The sequence below is a fragment of the Hydra vulgaris genome, chromosome 08, assembly GCF_038396675.1.
Source record: "Hydra vulgaris chromosome 08, alternate assembly HydraT2T_AEP".
Taxonomy (NCBI): domain Eukaryota; kingdom Metazoa; phylum Cnidaria; class Hydrozoa; order Anthoathecata; family Hydridae; genus Hydra; species Hydra vulgaris.
This window is the reverse complement of record NC_088927.1, coordinates 14,667,501-14,687,324: the sequence shown is the minus strand read 5'-3', so window position 1 is coordinate 14,687,324 and position 19,824 is coordinate 14,667,501. Positions and strand designations below refer to the sequence as shown.

General features: G+C 26.9%; 1 protein-coding gene across 1 annotated transcript in view; it reads right to left on the bottom strand.

Moving 5' to 3' along the window:
* The window catches only part of LOC100207471 (uncharacterized), a 36,778-nt gene that overhangs the window by 15,644 nt on the left and 1,310 nt on the right, over positions 1-19,824 (bottom strand). The window contains exons 2-12 of the mRNA XM_065803137.1: positions 17,855-17,903; positions 17,422-17,574; positions 17,202-17,269; positions 14,415-14,556; positions 12,194-13,933; positions 11,147-11,312; positions 10,415-10,562; positions 9,335-9,541; positions 9,082-9,178; positions 2,625-3,115; positions 2,350-2,431 (exon numbers count right to left, since the gene is read on the bottom strand). Coding sequence (XP_065659209.1) covers positions 2,350-2,431; positions 2,625-3,115; positions 9,082-9,178; positions 9,335-9,541; positions 10,415-10,562; positions 11,147-11,312; positions 12,194-13,933; positions 14,415-14,556; positions 17,202-17,269; positions 17,422-17,574; positions 17,855-17,903 — 3,343 coding nt within the window. The remainder of the gene's footprint in view (positions 1-2,349; positions 2,432-2,624; positions 3,116-9,081; positions 9,179-9,334; positions 9,542-10,414; positions 10,563-11,146; positions 11,313-12,193; positions 13,934-14,414; positions 14,557-17,201; positions 17,270-17,421; positions 17,575-17,854; positions 17,904-19,824) is intronic.

Here is a 19,824-nt window from a genome sequence, read left to right as displayed (position 1 = left end):
TTTTCTAAATTACTTCGAAGAATGATTAAATAAGTTTTCAAATTTCAAAATCTCAGACACTTTAATTAAGTTTTAGAACAACAGTACGGGAAAATTTTAAATACAAAATAAAAAAGTTAAAAACTTTTTAAATATTCTTGCCAATTTCATTCACATGAAAGGCCCATGCTATCTTTGACTACTTTTCTGGTTTTTTTTGCTGAACATGCAAACAATAAATCAAATTTAAAATCCAAGAAATGAAACAAATTTAAATTTTGAAACAAATATTTTGGTTGGACATCATACAGACATAGAGTCTTCCAAGACGCAACTTGCAATCTGTTACTCTCTCTGTTCTAAAATACTGTTCTGATTTTCATTCAACGCAATGAATTATTAAAAAGAAATTTTGAACATTTAATACTAATAGAGTATTAAATGTTCAAAATGTTCAAAAAAAAATAATTTGATATGAAAAATAAAAAAAATTACCAATTTATTTTCAATAAATCTTTATGTTGAATGCAAATTCGAACAATATTTCGGATTGGAACAATATTTCGGAATGGAACAGTATTTTCAGAATCAATTTCGGATCGGAACAGAGTTTCGGAATTGAGGCATTATAATTATACTCATCAGCTTTCAAAAACAACACTACAATAATATACATTACAATTTGTTTTTCAATTTTAAAATTTCTATATCTGGAAATGCGTGCAATTACATAGGTGTACCTTACCACTAGTAAACAACCGGGGTTGATATTTGAGGGGGGCGGGGTTTGATAAAATATAGCCGGGGCCGAGTTTGCGACTTGGACTGCATAAACATTTATAAATCCTAAATGTACATTTTTTTTCTTTTAAAACTTATGTTTGATTTTGTATATATGTGTATTTATAAACATCATTATGATCAACATGATCATCATCATTATCATCATTGTCATCATCATCATCATCATCATCATCATCATCATCATCATCATCATCATCATCATCATCATCATCATCATCATCATCAGGCTTTAGCCTTCCTCTTTTATGCTGTTTCTCTAATCATGGTCAATGCTCAAACGAGGTATCATCTCTATTACAATAAACCAAAACTCGTTCTTGCAGCTTCTTATTCAACAAGTTGCATCCTTTTACTGTATCTGTCCCTATTTATTAAATACTGGCCTAAATATGCTAGAATTTAACAAATAGCAAATAGTAAGTATAAAATTATAATATATAAAGAATCATAAATATATTTCTAGCCCTGCCAACCAACCCGTGCTAAATCTTATAATTTTGCTGGGGCCGGATTTGCAAAAAGTCTCATTCTTAGCTGGGGCCAGGGCTCCGGTCACTTACTACTTACCACACACCTGTTTTTTTTTAAACTTTCAATTCTAATAGCAAGGAAAAGTCGCTCTCATATAAATATATTTATATGAGAGCGATTTAAATATATTTTAAATTACGATTGGTTACAATTTCGAGACTCCCTCAAAATTATTAAATTGCTGTGTTATGTGATTATTTGCAGATACAACAAAAATAAACAATAATAACAAAAAAGAGTAAAAAGAAGAGTTGACTTCAACATACTATAACATTATCATGTATCTCGACACACATCATGTATTTCAACAAACTTATGTATCTGCAAAAAATGGTGTGATTTCTTATAACATTCTGTTTTTCGGATTGGTTAAACATGTTTTTGGGTTCCTTTTATTGAACTATTATTTATATTTTAAGAAATATATATAAATACAATAAAGGACAAAACAAGAACACTGATCTTCATTTCAAGAGCACTAATCTTCATGTTTCAAGATTATTTATAACTTATTAAAAAAATTTCATTAAAAAAAAAAAGAAGAAACAGATCAAATATAATCAAACTTAACACTCTTTTATACTCCTTTTATATATACACACACACAAGCGTGCACACACACGAGGGTGCACACACACAAACGTGCACACACACAAGCGTGCACACACACAAGCGTGCACACACAAGCGTGCACACACACAAGCGTGCACACACACAAATGTGCACACACGCAAATGTGCACACACACAAGCGTGCACACGCATATTATATACAATGTGCATGGTAGTGCAAGATATAAAAACTATACTCCCACATTATAACTCAGATTAGTTAATAGTGATGATGGGTTTAGCGATAAGAAAAGAAAAAAAGAAAAATTATAATTTAATTCCTGTTACTTAAAAAGTACACATTATACCAAAATAAAAATATTACAGAATGTAAAAATTACCTGGTAATGACATTAATAATAATTATAATAATAACAACAATATTAACAATAACTCTTATAAAAAAAAAAAAATAAGAGCTAACCTGTCGTATGTTTGCTTGTTTTTTTTATAAAAGTGTGATGAGAATCAATACATTGATCGTTCCACAAATTTAAAGATGAAATCTAAATAATTAATGAAAAATATTACAACTAATGAATACATTTTTTCAAGTTCAACCAGGTTATACTTTTCTTTAAAAATTAATAAAACATGTTTGAGAGTTTGATATTAATAAAATTAGGTCAGATCAAACTTAAATAGATTAAACACAATTTTATGAAAGATAATTTTTGTATTAAAAATTTTTTTTTTTACAGATTTAATGTTAAAAAACTCTTCAACTGGATTTTTCCAAAAATTCTTTAAATTAAAACGAGGAATCATTATCTTGAAAGCTTTCTTCTTTGATTGATCAGAGGGTTCGCAGTTTTCTACCAAGCTACTTTCTTTGATCAGAGTGTTATCTGTCTGACTCTTATCATTTGAATTGTTTTTTGTATTTAAATCATTTGAATATATTTGGCTGGGAGAGTTAATTGTTTTATTCAGGCACCTCTCCTTCCACAGTTTATACATAGGCTCTTTTCCTTGTTCAAACCAGAACTGAAGTTGAAGTAAAGTTTTTCTTACATCATTATTACAAAGCCTAATAATTTCTAATAAAATTTCCCTTGGAATAAATACATGCTCAATTAAACAAATAATCTGCATCATGGGTAATAATTGTTCAGTAGAGGGTCGTTCAAGACTAATACTTTCCATCCCAACAGGCTCTCCTCTATCATCATATATAATAGTTGAAGGATCTAAACAAATAAACAAAAATTTGCTTTTATATAAATACACTTTTGTTAACAAATATATATATTTCCTTTTGTTAACATATATACTTTTAATAACACTTAAATTACAGCTCACAATTATTAATATAACATTTTTAAGTACTTAAAATGTACTAATATACTTTGTAATGGTATAAGTTAATTATGATATAGACACAGACATTCCTACACATTTTAAAATGGGAAAGTTAGCTAATAGAGATAGGAGTGAGCCATGTTTTGATAAATGATAATATCAAGGAAACCAAAAGTGATTAAATATAAGATATGGAGCCAAGGTAGCATGGTGTATTAGGTTTCTAACAGTATTAAAAAGTGTACTAGAGTTTTATGGACTTAAGCAATAACACACCAGTACCTAATAATTCATTCCTACCCATACAAAGGTAGAAGTGAACTAATTCCTTACCAAGTTGTAAAATATTAAATGTACAACTTTTCAACCACTATCTGATGTCTCAAAATAATCAGTTCATTAAAGTTTATTTTGATGTCTCAAAATAATCTTTAATGAACTTTCAAAAAGTTTAAAAAAAATGCTAACACAGATCTGATGACACAAATGCCAAGTTCTGATAAAAATTGAATAAAAACATTTTGTCTGTAATTTAAAAATTTATAATTCAAAACATTAATTCATAATTTATACTTGGTAGTATTTTCTTAATCCATTTTTTATAACATTCTAGCTACAGAACCAACAATTTACTCCTACTAGAACGTAAAATATTTTAGTAAATAAGGTAGTACTAACAAAGAAAACGAAACATGTTCAGAATAAATTAAAGAATAAGAAAAAAAAAAATTAGATTTTAAGGAAAAAATACATAATCACAAATCATTTTTAGCACCAAAATATCATTAAAACATTTTTGGGTCTACAGATATTTCTTACTTTTCCATTATTATAGTTATAATATTTAATTGAAGCAATATAAATAGCATACCATCAATTTTTCTGAGAAATTGGCAAGAAATACACTTTTAAAGTAATGCATTGCAATATATATTTATGTATAAAATTTATAATATTCTTATGAGCGTTTAGGTCCCTCCATGCCAAGTGGTGCAAAGGTCCCTTATGGACCATCTCAGATTTTATTGAAATTTTTCGATTTTGTACATATATATGTTAAAAGCATGTTTTAAAAATTTTAGATCAATATCTAATATGGTTCTTGAGAAAACGCTATTTAAGTAGTGGGCTATTTTGCATAAAATTTCACTCTACAAGAAAAAAGGGTTTTTTCATCATTTTTAACAGCCAATAACTTTTGAACAAGTTAGTTTTATACTTCAATTATTATAAGATAGCAAGTGTGCTGTGGATACTTTGAAAAAAGAAAAAAATATTATTTCTGGCATCTTAACTTTTTCCATAATGGCGGGCTAAAGTTGATTTTTTTGTTTTAAGAATAAGTTTTTTTGTGATTTTAAAGACCTTAATCTTAAAAACTAGTTACAAAGTTAATACAAATCAAATTGCCTGCTGATTTACATGTGGTGGATAAACATTTTTAAAAAAATCAGTTGATTAAAGAGCTGCATTCAAAAGTTATAGGTCTCCAAAATGAGTCAGATCGAGATTTTCGTAAAATTGATCTGTGATGCAAAGGATCTGTTACCTAAGATGGCACTTTTTTTTTTAATAAAATTTTTTATACGTATCAATTAAAGACTGTTAATTAATAAAAACCAAAAAAATTAATGGGCGCTTATTTATAACCCACAAAAGGTAGTCTCTAAATGTCAGGTAAATTTTCCATAAAAAATTATTACTTTTTAAAAGTTTAGTTATTGTTTCATTTAATTCTATATTACTAGTATGTCAATCTAAAAAGTACTAATAAAACCAAATAAATTGTTGTATTTTAGAACTAATTAATAATAAGTAATATGCCTGAGCTTTCTACTTGCTGTATTGGTAAAGCATTAAATGAACAGTGCTATCTATCTAATAAAAGTAAACGCTACCAAGAACTGTCTAAACTAAACCAAGAGCTTATTTCTTTGAGAAGCAAAATAAATCCCATAGATTTTATTTGTAGCTATCACCAGAAAGTTTACTTGTCGAGGTATGAGAATGAACATCGCAGGTATTGTTGTAATCCGTTGAACAAGCACGCAAAAAATGTGAAAAGTAAGTTTCAATATTTAATATCTTAATTTAATAAAAATACCTTAATAACACTAAATAAATAAAAAAAAAAAAAATTTAATAATTATTTCCGTTATTTTTTAGATTCTCTTAGAGTTATCAGTCTTTCATATGCCAAAGATTTTGGTTTAATACCTGGTCAAAAAATTTGCACTAGTTGCAGAAAAGTTCTGAATTGTAAACATAATACAAAAGAAAATGAACTCCAAGAAAAAGAAATTTATGTTGACAACCATACATTAAAAGAAGATCTTAATTCAAGTATTGCAAGTTTTGGATGCTCACCTTTAAAACTTGTTTCAAAAAAAGATAGAGTTGCATATGGAAAGCGTAAAATTGATAGCGTAAGAGCTCATACACAAAAGGCTGTTGCCAATGTGCTAGGTTTAGAAATAGCTGCACTTTGTGGAATTGAATCACCCTCAAAAAAATGTTTGAAAAAAACAAACACAGATTTAGACAATATTATGACTCAAATTAAGTCAAAATTTGAAAAAACATTGTCAAATTCTGAAAAAATCACACTTCTTACACTCACTCCAGACAGTTGGTCAATAGAGAAAACTCAGAAGTTTTTTTTTACTTCAAAAAGATCTGTAGTACAAGCCAGAAAATTAAGTAAAAAAAGTGGAATACTATCAAAACCTTCTCCAAAATCGGGTAGAAAACTAAGCGAAGATGTAATTACAGAGGTTGTTCATTTCTACGAATGCGATGAATATTCAAGGGTTTGTCCAGGAAAAAAAGAGTTTGTTTCAGTTAAAGTAGATAGTAAAAAGCAACATATCCAAAAACGCCTTCTACTAGTCAATATGAAAGAGCTACATATTGAGTTTAAAAAGAAATATAATTATCTTAAAGTTGGATTTTCAAAATTTTGTGAGCTAAGGCCCAAGTGGTGCATTCCTGTGGGTGGTGCTTCTGGTCTGCATGCAGTTTGTGTTTGCCAGTACCATCAAAATGTAAAGCTCCTTGTACAGAAAATTCCTGGAATTTCTGATTACAAAATCTTATTAAAATTAATGGTTTGTAGCATTGAAAATAGAGATTGTATGCTGCATAGCTGCGATAAATGTCCTGCTAAAAAGGTTTTGTTAGACTACATTGACACTTTGTTTACAGAAAAAGAAATTAGTGAAGTTAACTTTTATCAATGGCAAAAATCAAATTACCAATGTACTTTAGTACCAGCAACTCTACCTTTAGATGAATTTATTGAAATGGTTTATGAACAGTTAAATAGTTTACGAGTGCATCATTTTATATCAAAAAATCAAGCCACCTACTACCAACATTTGAAAACTAATTTAAAAGAAAATCAAGCTTTGGTTCTTCTTGACTTTGCAGAAAACTATAGTTTTCTAATACAGGATGCAGTGCAAGGTTTTCACTGGAATAACAGCCAAGCAACTGTGCACCCCTTTGTTGCGTATTTTATAAAAGATGGAAAACTTGATAGTCAAAGTTATTGTGTTATATCAGATCATCTGAAACATCGAACAGATGCTGTTCATTGCTTTATCGGTAATGATATTGATAAACTTAAACAATTACAAACATTTGAACACATTATCTATTTTAGTGATGGAGCTGCATCACAATATAAAAATTACAAAAATCTTATCAACTTATGCTACCATAAACACGATTTTGACATGACTGCAGAGTAGCACTTTTTTGCAACATCGCATGGTAAAAGCCCTTGTGATGGTGTTGGTGGAACAGTGAAACGTCTTGTTGCACGAGCCAGTCTACAATCACTAAACGATCCTATTGACACACCAAGCAAAATGTACAGCTGGTGTGTTCAACACGTCAAAGGAATATCTTTTTTTTTTGCTGACAAAGTTTCAATAGAAACACATACTACAAACTTCAATTTGGAAGAAAGATATCGTTCTTGTTCGACAATACCTGGGACACGAAACCACCATAGTTTTATCCCAATGTCACTTACCTCAATAAAAATAAGAAGAGTCTCATTTGATATTATTTGCACTAATGTGGATTTTTCTACTTGCAGAATTTATATTAATAAAATTTCCAGTTACTCACCAGGAGAATATGTGGCCTGCGTTTACGATGCTCAATGGTATTTAGGAAATATTCTTAGTATTTCAGAAGAGCATCAAGATCTTAATATGAAATTCATGAAAAAGTCTTTATGTAACAAGTTTACGTGGCCATGCAGAGATGATCTTTGTTGGGTACCTCTAATGCATATTTTATACAAAGTGCAATCTCTTAAAGTCCAGTCAAACAGTGGAAGATTTTATAGTATTGACTTAAAAGAAATCAATGAGATTATTTTATTATTTGAGAAATTTAACTTTTTGTAAATTTTATTATTTTTGTTTATTTTCTTAAAAACATTTTGTTTGTTTTTCATTAAAAAAATTATTGTATTATAAAGAGGGGAGGGGACAGAGGGGAGGGGACTTTATCTATTGGGATTTAAAAGTTCTTTATCTAAAAGGATTAAAAGGCTTTAAGCATTGATATTTTTTAATTGATATTTCATAATAAATAACATATAATTCAATGCATTTATTTATTATGTCAATTTCAGAATTTTATGGAAAATTTACCTGACTTTTAGAGACTACCTTTTGGGGGCTATAAATAAGCGCCCATTAATTTTTTTGGTTTTTATTAATTAACAGTCTTTAATTGATACGTATAAAAAATTTTATAAAAAAAAAAAAGTTCCATCTTAGGTAACAGATCCTTTGCATCACATCAATTTTACGAAAATCTCCATCTGACTCATTTTGGAGACCTATAACTTTTGAATGCAGCTCTTTAATCAACTGATTTTTTTAAAAATGTTTATCCACCACATGTAGATCAGCAGGCAATTTGATTTGTATTAACTTTGTAACTAGTTTTTAAAATTAAGGTCTTTAAAATCACAAAAAAACTTATTCTTAAAACAAAAAAATCAACTTTAGCCCGCCATTATGGAAAAAGTTAAGATGCCAGAAATAATATTTTTTTCTTTTTTCAAAGTATCCACAGCACACTTGCTATCTTATAATAATTGAAGTATAAAACTAACTTGTTCAAAAGTTATTGGCTGTTAAAAATGATGAAAAAACCCTTTTTTCTTGTAGAGTGAAATTTTATGCAAAATAGCCCACTACTTAAATAGCGTTTTCTCAAGAACCATATTAGATATTGATCTAAAATTTTTAAAACATGCTTTTAACATATATATGTACAAAATCAAAAAATTTCAATAAAATCTGAGATGGTCCATGAGGGACCTCATTAAAATTTGCACCACTTGGCATGGAATGACCCTTTTATAAACTATATTATAATATAATATAGTTTATAAAAGCTCATTGATGATGTCCTACTGATATACCCATCTTTTTAACTTACTTCATTCAGTGTTACAATCTTTTAACCTGGTGCAATAGTCTTGTACAGGCCTCGGCAAGAAGCGATAGGCAAAGCTCTCACCTCCTGTCCACACTTCCCTAAAATGGATTACGGGAGCAATTTACGGCTCTCGCAAAAGTATAATTTTTCCCTCAAAAGTTTAATTATCATTGTAACTAAAATGAAAACACAAAATCAGTTTTAGTTAGCAACTCAAAACACTTCCTCACTTGTATTTATAGTAACTGTAAACTTATTGCTTTTAGTGTTTTTAAGTTCAATCCTAATAATTTTTCAAACTACACCTGCAAGTGTTCAATAAAATTTTGAAACTTTATATATTTTTGTATTTCCATTTTAAACTAGTTTCAACTCTTAAACTTACCATTTGCAGTGAGAATAATAGGTCTTTTTGAAAGACGACATAAACTATTTAGGCCTTGCCAAAATCCTTTATCATGGTCTTCATATACAATGTCTACCTTAAAAATAGAAAAAATTTAGAAAAAACCTTTTAAAAAGCAGCATAAAATACTGATAAATAACTTCAAACAACATGAATGTTTTGAAAAAAAAAACAACTGCCTCAAAGCTGTTAAAAGAATGTAACATTAAAATAAAAATAAAAAAACACTGACATGTTCAAATAAAACTAATGATATCTCATCAGCTGCAACTTGTGTTGTTGCCATCAATTGTTCCTGTTTATCTGATTTGCAACTAAAAAATGATGCTTTTGATGTTGCTGAATGCTTTTTTGGAATCTGATGTGAAACAACAGCTTCAGCGACACGATCCATGACATGTTTTCCAGTCCGAAGAATAGATGGATTAATCTCTAAAATCTAATAAAATCAGAAAGAAAAACATAACATACTTGAAATAACATCAGAAAGAAAAAAACATATTTGAAATATATTTAATCCAAGTATCAAAAAATAATAATAATAATAATAATAATTATGCACTAACAAAATTTATATGAATTGCCCACACTCTTTAACTGTGGTGAACACAACTTACCTAGAATGAAAACTCTAATCTAAAACCCCCAAGTTAATTGTTTGTACGGACAGAGGAAGTTGGGAAGGAGGAAGTTGGGAAGGAGGAAGTTGGTAAACTATTAATAATCTTCTTATAGTATCCTGATATTCAGTCTTGATCTGTAAAACGGTCATCAGGCAGGACATCTAGTTGTGAAACATTGCTATAACTCTTACATTATGTCATATTTAAAAAAGAAATTAGCACATACATAAAGTAATTGTAACCAGTACTTGATTAAAACACTCCTCCCTCAAAAATGTCTTTACATATTTCGAGGGCATAGGATCACATAAAATATATAAAATAAAACTTAAGTTTTCCATGGATTCCATTTGAACAATAAAATAAAACACACATTGAATAAGTTTTAACTTTTAAAGAAATATAAAGCTTGTATGTTTGTGAAAGACTCTAAGTAAATCTTTTAATTTTAGTGGTGTAAGTATAGGACACTTGCTTTGAGAGAAGTACTGATTTTAATCATCAGCACATCTCTGGTAGTACCATGCTGAATTAACTTTTAGGTCTTGTTTATCAAAGGCTTTAGAATTATAGGATTGAGAGAGGTTGAAACAAAAAATTAAAAAAATAAATCAGCCTACTGGATTATTTACAATTGTTCAAAAAAGTTTCTGAAAAATGAAACATATATATTGACAAAAATCACTAACTTTAAACTGCATTTGCTTTGCACATGCAACAACAGCAGCAGTAGTTCCACAACCAATAGGACCTGTCAACAGCAGTGTATTGATAAAAGAATTTTCATCATCATCATCAGAAAATAAACTCAAGTCACTTTCACTTTCACTGTTATTTCTGCAAAAATAAAATTATTGAAATTATTGAAAGATTTTATAAATATTAGAAAAAACCTTTCGTAAAAAAATAAAAACAAACTTGTTATGCATACTTAAACTTTAAATTCATTAGTCTGAAAGTACTAAATTTTACTTGGTTAAATAAAAACAGAAAAAATTAAAAAATTAAATCCAAAATACGTGTTCATGCTCCATTTTATCCTAACATAAAAAAATATTGTTTAAATTAATCTATATATTTTGTAAATAAGTCATTGTCAGACATACACATAACATTAGCTACTATCTAAAAACTAGATTATCATTTATTTAATTCCACAAGGAATTGTAACGTGAAATTGTAAAGTGAAATAGTAACAACAATAAAAAAAACAACAACTTAACAATAACATTATAATTTTTACATTAGCTCATAATTCATGTCACTTATATAACTTTGGAGTTGGTTTTCAATATACAATCAGGTAAACCATAGATGATCTTAGGAAATCGCAGTATAATAACAACTTATGGAATGGTAGTATAAATGCACCTGCCTATAGGATGGTTTTATGACATGATTATTAGGTGTAAATAAGCTACCTTTTTGAAGTTCTTTGTGCTGCAATTTCGTTGCGTTCTTTCCATGTGTTTAACCAGTCAAATAGCTCACGAACTTTAACCCGATTACCCAAAACAAAACGAGGCTTGGTCGGTTGATACTTTTCAGTCCAAGAAAGAAATGAGTTAACAACTACTTCATTTAGTTCTGTGTTTATAATAAAAGATACAACAGTAAGCAACTATTGAATTACATTTTTTACCTTAACCTAAAGATTTTTTATTTCTTCTAGTAAAACAATACTTAAAACAAAACAATTAATAAGAGCAAATAATGTTTCTGAGAGCTATGACGAAAAAATTTACGCAAAACTTCTGTAATTCAATACAAAGCAAAACTTAGTAAATACATATGTTTATGTTTAAAAGTTGTTTTTAAAAACCTAAAATTGCAAATAAAGCTTGAATGATATCGAAGAATGACAATGAAGTTTAGATAATTAAATTATGAAATTAAAGTATAACTTATATAACGTATAAAGTATAAAGTATAACTTATATAACGTATATTGTATAAACTTATATAATGTATAAAACTTATATAACGTATATAAAGTATAACTTATATATAAAGAAAATTAGCTAAAATACATAAACAGCTTTCAGAATGCATTCATTAAAATGAATCACAGACTTTTTTTTTTTTTGTTGACAAAATTTTATAACTTTTAATCAAAATTGCATGTGCATTTATCATAGTTGACTAGAATGTTTGTAGAAGACTCTATTAGGTTATCAAATCTCACAATAAATTATAAGTTGAAAAACAGCCAAATGCTCTAAAATATCATACTAAAAATCAGTATCAAAAAAATTAAAAGAATGATAAATAAAACATACTATTCTTCGCCCTAAATACTTCACAGTCTGAATATTTTACACCCTTACTTAGCATCAGGGGTGTTACTTAACAGCAGGGATGTTACTAATAATATTTTATAATCATTAAAGCAGATATAAAAATCTTACCAAAAATAAACATATTGAAAAAAAATAAAAAAATTTGCAGTATATACAATAAATACTCACCAACAGCAGGCTTGACTTTGGTGGAAATATCCTTAAATTGGGAAGACTTTAGTTGTGTTAATTTTTTTTTATCTAAATCTAATTTTGATTTATCAATTTCCATATCATCATAATTGTCTAATTCATTTTCTACTATACAAAACTCTTGTGACACTGATGACATTAAAACAGGCTCAGATGAACATTTGGGGAGTTTTTTTGCCCTTGTATCTGTTTTTTGTGGACTAATTTTGTCTTCAAAGTAATCAACTTTTCTTTTATGTCGTGATGATCGTCGAACATTCATTTGTTCACATTCTTCAGGTTTATTTCTTTCCAAATCAATCAGATTTAAGCATTTACAAGAATCACAAACTTTGTTTTCACTTCTATCAGCTGAATTCTCACATAACTTTGGTTGCTCATTGTTTATTATTCTCCTTTTGTCATTTATCATTTCTTTATTTATTATTCTCATTTTGTCATTTGTCATTTCTTTATTTCTCTTTAAAGTTTCAGATTTTTTATTTGTAAAAATTGTTTTTGTTTTAATACAATTTTTGCTGCCAACATGTTTATGACCATTGATTATATTATCTAGGACCTGTTTTGGACCTTCAACATCAGAAATTTCCTTTTTAATTTCATCTATTTTAGAAACAGGTTGAATCAGTTGTTTTAAGCAATCAATAGAATCTTCAGCTTTATCAAACTTTGCAGATAAACTTTCATATTGATTTAATATTTCCATATTCTTTTCAATACATTTAATGTCACCATAAAAGTTTATTCCTGTCACTGGTAAACTTTTATCAAACTGCTCAACAAATGAAGTAGGAAACAAAGAACCTTTTATCTCGTTTTTTGCATAAGAAACTTTATCTGTCTCAATATTTAAAGTCCTGGTAACACTAGCAGCTACTAAGTCAGCTGCAACTTCAACAGAGCTTATTTTCAATGGAAGTTCATCATTAACACTGTTTAATAAACTTGTAAAAACTTTTTCATCTGATTTTGAAGTTTTAACTACAGAAATAGAAGACAATGACTTAATTTTAATTAGAGAGTCTTCCTTAACCTCTTCTTCTTTTAAAAACATTGCTCGTATATCCTTAGAATTAATTTTTTTTCCAGTATTATATTTTTTAATCAATTCTACATCTTCGGTAGGTTTATTTACTGAATTAGGAGTTTTTCCTGCTGAAGAAACAAAATCTTCAACCAGTAAAACAGAGTTTACAGCTACATCCTTCATGTCATTGTCATCAACCTTTTTATTATTTACAGATATTTTTTTATTTAGTTGTTTATCGTTAAAAAACTCCCTTGCTCTATCTCTTCTATCTCTTCTTTGATCTCGCTTTTGAAGAGCTTTTTTCATCAGCCCATTGATACTTATTTTATCAACTTTTGTTGGACTAGTCATTTGTTCAACTTCCTGTAAAACATTGATAGATTCTTTGTTATGACTTATTTTTGTTTCATCAAAATCTTCAACATTAACAATGGAATCATCTAAAAGTTCATCTGTTGCTTCACATTTTGCTGGTGATTTTTCTTCACAATTTTTTACCCTTTTCTTAACAGTTTTTTTTAACAGCAACCTTATATCCTTCACATCAGTGCATTTCTTTACAACATTTTTTTCTACAGTCTCCTTATTTTTTTGATCATCATGCAAATTGTTGATAAGCTGAACTTCAGCGTCACGTTCCCAAATAGATTTTATATTTTTTGTTGATGCTTCATTTCTTTCAATATCTGATAAAAAAATAATAATCAAAAGATGGATTAAAAAATAAAGATTATTAAATTACCAAGAGATGGATTAAACAATCAAGATTATTAAATGATGTGTTTAAAAGATTTCAAAACTTCATTAATTAAATAATTTTTAATGCCAAAAATATTTATCATATAAAATTTTAAATATCTTTTAAAATTTTTATCGCTTAAAAGGATCCCAAACCTCCAAGACATGTTATATAAAATAGAGATAGAACTTTTAGGAATAAAACGTGCATGAATAAATTATTAAGTTTGTAGCCTACAACAAAATAGATAATTTTTAAGGATATTTCAACCTTCAACACTTTTTTTCATTAAAAAAAGTGTCGAAGGCTTTAAATGAGAATGATAAAAATTGAGAACTTAAAGACCAGATTCGCCCCTTGATAAAATTATATATATATTTAGAAATGATTCAAACACATCATTATTTAATATCAACAATGTCACATACTTTTTGTTATAACATTTTTTTGACAAGAAAGATAATGTTGAAAAAACTTCTTCACAGGAAAATCTGGGTGCTGTTCCACTAAAACCATTAGCCAATCATCTACTAAACGAAGTTCTTGCACATCAGCATTAACAACAGATTGCTTTAATTAAAAATATTAAGAGTTCTTTTTAATTTAAATAAACTAAAAGGCAAATTCTTACACCAATTACCTCAGATTTGGTTAGTTTTTGAGTTTAAACTACATTTACATTGTCTTACAAATTATATATATCAGGGTGCTAGCCAGCGCAATGGCTTTAACATTTCTAAAATTCAATTACATTTTTTTTTCGAAGTAATAAGACAACTTTAATAAAAACTCTCATCATTTTGTAGAAAAATATTGAGATAAATATTTCCAATATCGTTAAAACACTATAAAAATATATTCCCGGCTTATATATATATATATATATATATATATATATATATATATATATATATATATATATATATATATATATATATATATATATATATATATATATACATATATATATATATGTATATATATATATGTAAAATATGTAGAGTAATGGAAAAATATATTGCTGCCTCAATCCAAACGCTTAGTCAATGTAGCAGCAACTCCCTTGCGTGTTCTCCCTATATCAGTCAATGTATGAAATAAAGCTCCTGCATTTCCCTAATTCAGTATTGCATAGGGAGCTGCGAGGAAGTTTTAATCTAAAAGTGTCACTTTGTTTACTCAAACTTGAACAAACATGTGGTTGCTTAAATAACTCTCACTAAACCAAAAGTCTAAACTTATAAGAAATTAACAAAAAATCACTTTTTTTGCTTTTTGAGTCTCAAAGTCCTGTTTTTCAAAAAAAAAAAAAAAAAGGTTTTCAAAAGAATATCAACTTAGGTTTCAAAAAAATGGCCATCAAAGGCTGAATTCATGTACAGTGTTTTTAATAAATAAAAACCATATTTTAGACTTTATGATAGTTAAAAAAAAACAGCTTTTTGGGATTTTATGAGAGAAAAATGGAAAATGTTTAATTTTTTTGGTGTTTTTTTGCTATATTTTTTCAGAGAATATTTTAAACAAGACCCAGATTGACTATGTTTGTAAAAGTTTTTTTCACACAAAAAACCCTTCATACTTTGGGTGCAGTTTTTTCAAAAATTGATGTAAGAGAAGCTAAAGTTTACATAACATCTTGAATGGTATTAAATTGCACTTATCTCAACTAGCTTGATGCCTATTATTCAAAATTATTGAAAAATTGACCTGCCTTACTGCGTGTTCCACAGCAGAAAATGTTAAAGCTGTCAATTTTCAATTTTTTTTTCCTCTATCTTTAATAGATGAGTTTTGAAGCTTTAATAATAAAGTTACTTTATGAAGTAGCTTTGTTATTAAAACGCATCATCATAAAATACTATTTTCACCATGAATTTAATTGCATTATCTGATTTATTTTACTTTGCAAATGAAGCTGGAATCTTCAATTTCAGTTGGTCAAATAATTTACTTGTTTTATAAAGAAAATTTCAAGAAAATAACAAAAAGAACTTTTGCAATTTTTATGTAACATAAGTTAAAAAATACATGATAAAGTTTTTTTTTTCCAAAGGTTTTGTCATAAAACTGAAATTCATTATTTATATATGTGTGTTGATATAAAATCATATGTTTTTATATTTAATGTTTGAATATGTTTTGTTTTATTAAAGCACATTTTAATTTTGAATTTGTGTAACAAAACTTTTTGAACTTATCTAAATGTATTGACGCTTTCATAAAAATGTTCTTATTATTTATGAAAAGAATTTATGAAAAGAATTTGTATTCACAATATAATTTGAATGGATTTTTAATTGCAATTCTTTTGTTTTGTAACTCAAAAAATAAGATAGCTTATCACTACTGATATTGCTTTTAATCAACAAATGAACTTTAACTTGAATAATTGTTAATAAACTTTCTTTTAAATAAATAAAACAATGTTTACATTTTAAAGCAACTTAAGTAATTGACTCATACGAAACTTTTGTCTTTTTAAGTAACAAATTTTTATCGTATTTTAAATGATGTTCTTTAAAATGAATGCAATTCTAGGAGTCCAGTTTTCTGGACTCCTAGAATTGCAAATCTAAATCAGACTAATTGCTCTTGATCTTGCCTTTTAAGTTGAATAAAATTACTTTGGACACCATAAATAGGAGAAACACATTGTATATAATATAAAGGCATGTGACCTCTTCCACTAATATAAAATGCATCATAGCCACATATGGCTTTACTGAACTTACGAATGACCTTATTATAAATAACCCCTTGTAAAAATTTTCAATACAATTTTCAAAATTGTTTCGTAGAGATTTACCCATAAAGTTAAAACATTTTTTTAGTTGGCAATTTACTACTTTATACTAATACAATTTAATACTTTGTATTAGCAATTTTTTAAATTATATATACAAATTGAATTGCAAATTTTAGATCAATTTCTTTTAGATAATTGAAATTTTTACTTGACTAAACTTAATATTACAAACAATCTTAACAACAGACCAACAGCATTAAAACCACAATATGAAGCCGCAAAAAAAAAAAAAAAAAAAAAAAAAATTCATAAATCAGATTTAAACTTTATTTGCAAATGTAGATTTTACTCCATAAAATTAACCAAATACAAAATGATAGATGTTAATAAATTTTAATTAGAAATATAGCAAACACAAAAAAAGTTTTTAAATACCATAAAATAATAAAAATAGAAAAAAACTTACATTTTTACCAGATTTATCAAGTAAACTTTTGTATGCTCTTGCATCATTCAAGGAGTTTGAATATTGATCTAGATTTTAGAATTATAAAAATTATAAATTAGTCTTCCCTTATAAAAATAATATTACCAACAATAACTTATTATTGTCTAGGTAATGGATGTTTTAAGTTAGCTTTACAGTTTCTTGTGATTTTTTGAAAATAGTCACTAATTATACCTACCTTTAACCGAGTTTGTATCTTCATCAGCAACCATTTTTATGGCATCATAATGCAAAAATTCACAATTAACATGATTATAGATTGGATAAGGAGTTAATAGACTAACATTATTAGTTTCAAATCTTTTTGTAGCATCTTTGTACAACGTGTTAGCTGAAATAAAAAGATATATATTTTTTTTTCTTCCATGTTTCAATTTGAGCAACTTAAGATAACAAAATCAAACTTGTCAGAATCAAAAAAAAAAAGATCATTATAATGTTTGGAACAAATTAAAGTTATTCCAAAAATATTGAATAAAATATTTAGGGCAGATTATAATCTCATGTTATATTTCTATACTAGCCTACCCTATATATAAAAGTACACAGCAAATAGTACAAGTATACATACATGAATGTAAACAAAGAGTAATAACTTTTAAACCTCTGACCTTGGTTTCTTGATGACTTGTTATCCATTTCAATTGTAAAACCGACATTCTATAAATAACAATTTTATTGCTCTACTTTTATTTAAATTAATATATATTTGCCTTTCATTTTTATTTATATAAACACTTATATTATTCAGTATAACAAAAGAATATGGCAAAATTTGGTTTAAACTAAATTTTGCTTGAAGATATATTACTGATACGATTAGAGATTATTTATCGTATCGATTTAATAATGTTTGGCGGATAATTGGAGTTAATGTTATTATATAAAAGATTATCTCCTGGTTTTGAAAAAGGTTTAAGAGAGTTCTCAGAATGTTAAATTTGATACCTAAAAATGTTACTGTGTTTAAGTTTGGTCTGATAGTGATGTTAAGAAGAAAATTATCTTTAAAAAAATTTATTGAATTTTTCTAAATTTCTAAAAAAAATATTCAAAATTTGGTTCCTTGTAAACTACTCTTTCGCTAAATTATTTACCTTTTTACAATTATAAAAATGAAAAACTTTACTTAAACCACTATTTTATGTTGTGTAAATTAAAAACTAATTTTCAGATTTATCTATACTATTCTTACTAACAATTGTATGTAGCAGTCAAGTAACAAATAGTGATGTATAGTTGCAAATAGTAATATACCTATTATATAGCAAATAGATAGTAAAAACATAGCAGATCAATAATCAAAACCATATGCACAAACTTTGTATAGTAGCGAGTGACTGAGTTTATCAAAAAATTTGGCAAAATACATGGGGAGAATCTATTTTATATCTCATTTATACATATCAGCAAAAAAACATTAGTTCACAGTGGTTACAGATATTAGAATCAGCTACAATTTTTACTGATTTCTCAGTTTAAAGTATGGTATTTAGGTTTTTAAAATAGATAAAAGTGAAAAAATATTTTTTATGTTATCATGTTTTTATTTTATTTTATGTTACTTTTGGAAAATACTAAGAAACTTGAGATTGTAACTAGTTTTTTTTAAATCTCAAGTTTTGTTTTTTAATTTTAGGGCAAGTTTGTATGATTTGAATGTTTTTCAAAAATATGTATACCATATAGAAATTCATATTTTTGCTTTCCTTTTTAAAAAAAAAATAAAATATATAAAGTATAGGAGACTCATTATTTTTAACGTTGACTTAAAACTTTTTTTTGCTTTGCCTTATCCAATTTTGTTGCAGAAAATAACAACCACTCTAAAAAAACAAAAATAAAAACACTACACAAATTATTTAAATCATTTATTTATTTTTATTCTTTTCTATTTAAATCTATTTTAATTTCCAAATTTTGTTAGTTATGCTTTCTTTGTTTTTAAAAATTAGTTTTTTCCACAATGCCTAATATAAAAAAGGCTTGCATACAGTATGAATAGGTGGATAAGTTTTATCCTTACTAGTAAGGCTTTGATGGTTGTGAAAAAGCCTTACTAAAACTTCATGCATTTTCTCATATAAACACAGTCAAAAAGTAGTTTACATTTATTAAGTAGTTAATACCATCCCGAAAACTTTATACTTTACTTTAAAATGCTCAGATTGCAATAGAAAAGTTGGTCATAATAGCATCTGCCATTTTATTCTGATTGGTTTAGTGTAAGAAAAACTAAAAAAGATCAGCTAAAAGAAATTAAAAGAAAATAATACCAAGGTTTCAAATATATGAAAAAATAATGACCCTAAAATCTAGGAAATATGCCTGAAAGTTAAAAAATGGCACACTAAAACTTGTTTAAAAATGTAAAAAAAAAACAACTAAAATATGATCAATGAAGTGTTTGATTTAAACAAAATAAAGAATTTACAAATTATCTTTATGCTTTTATGTAGCTGATTCTAATATTTCACACACTACTGTATATCTAAAAGAATATATACTAAACTATTATTTAACAATAATGCTTAATTCATATTATTATTATATTGAGAAATCTATACATTATAATTTTATA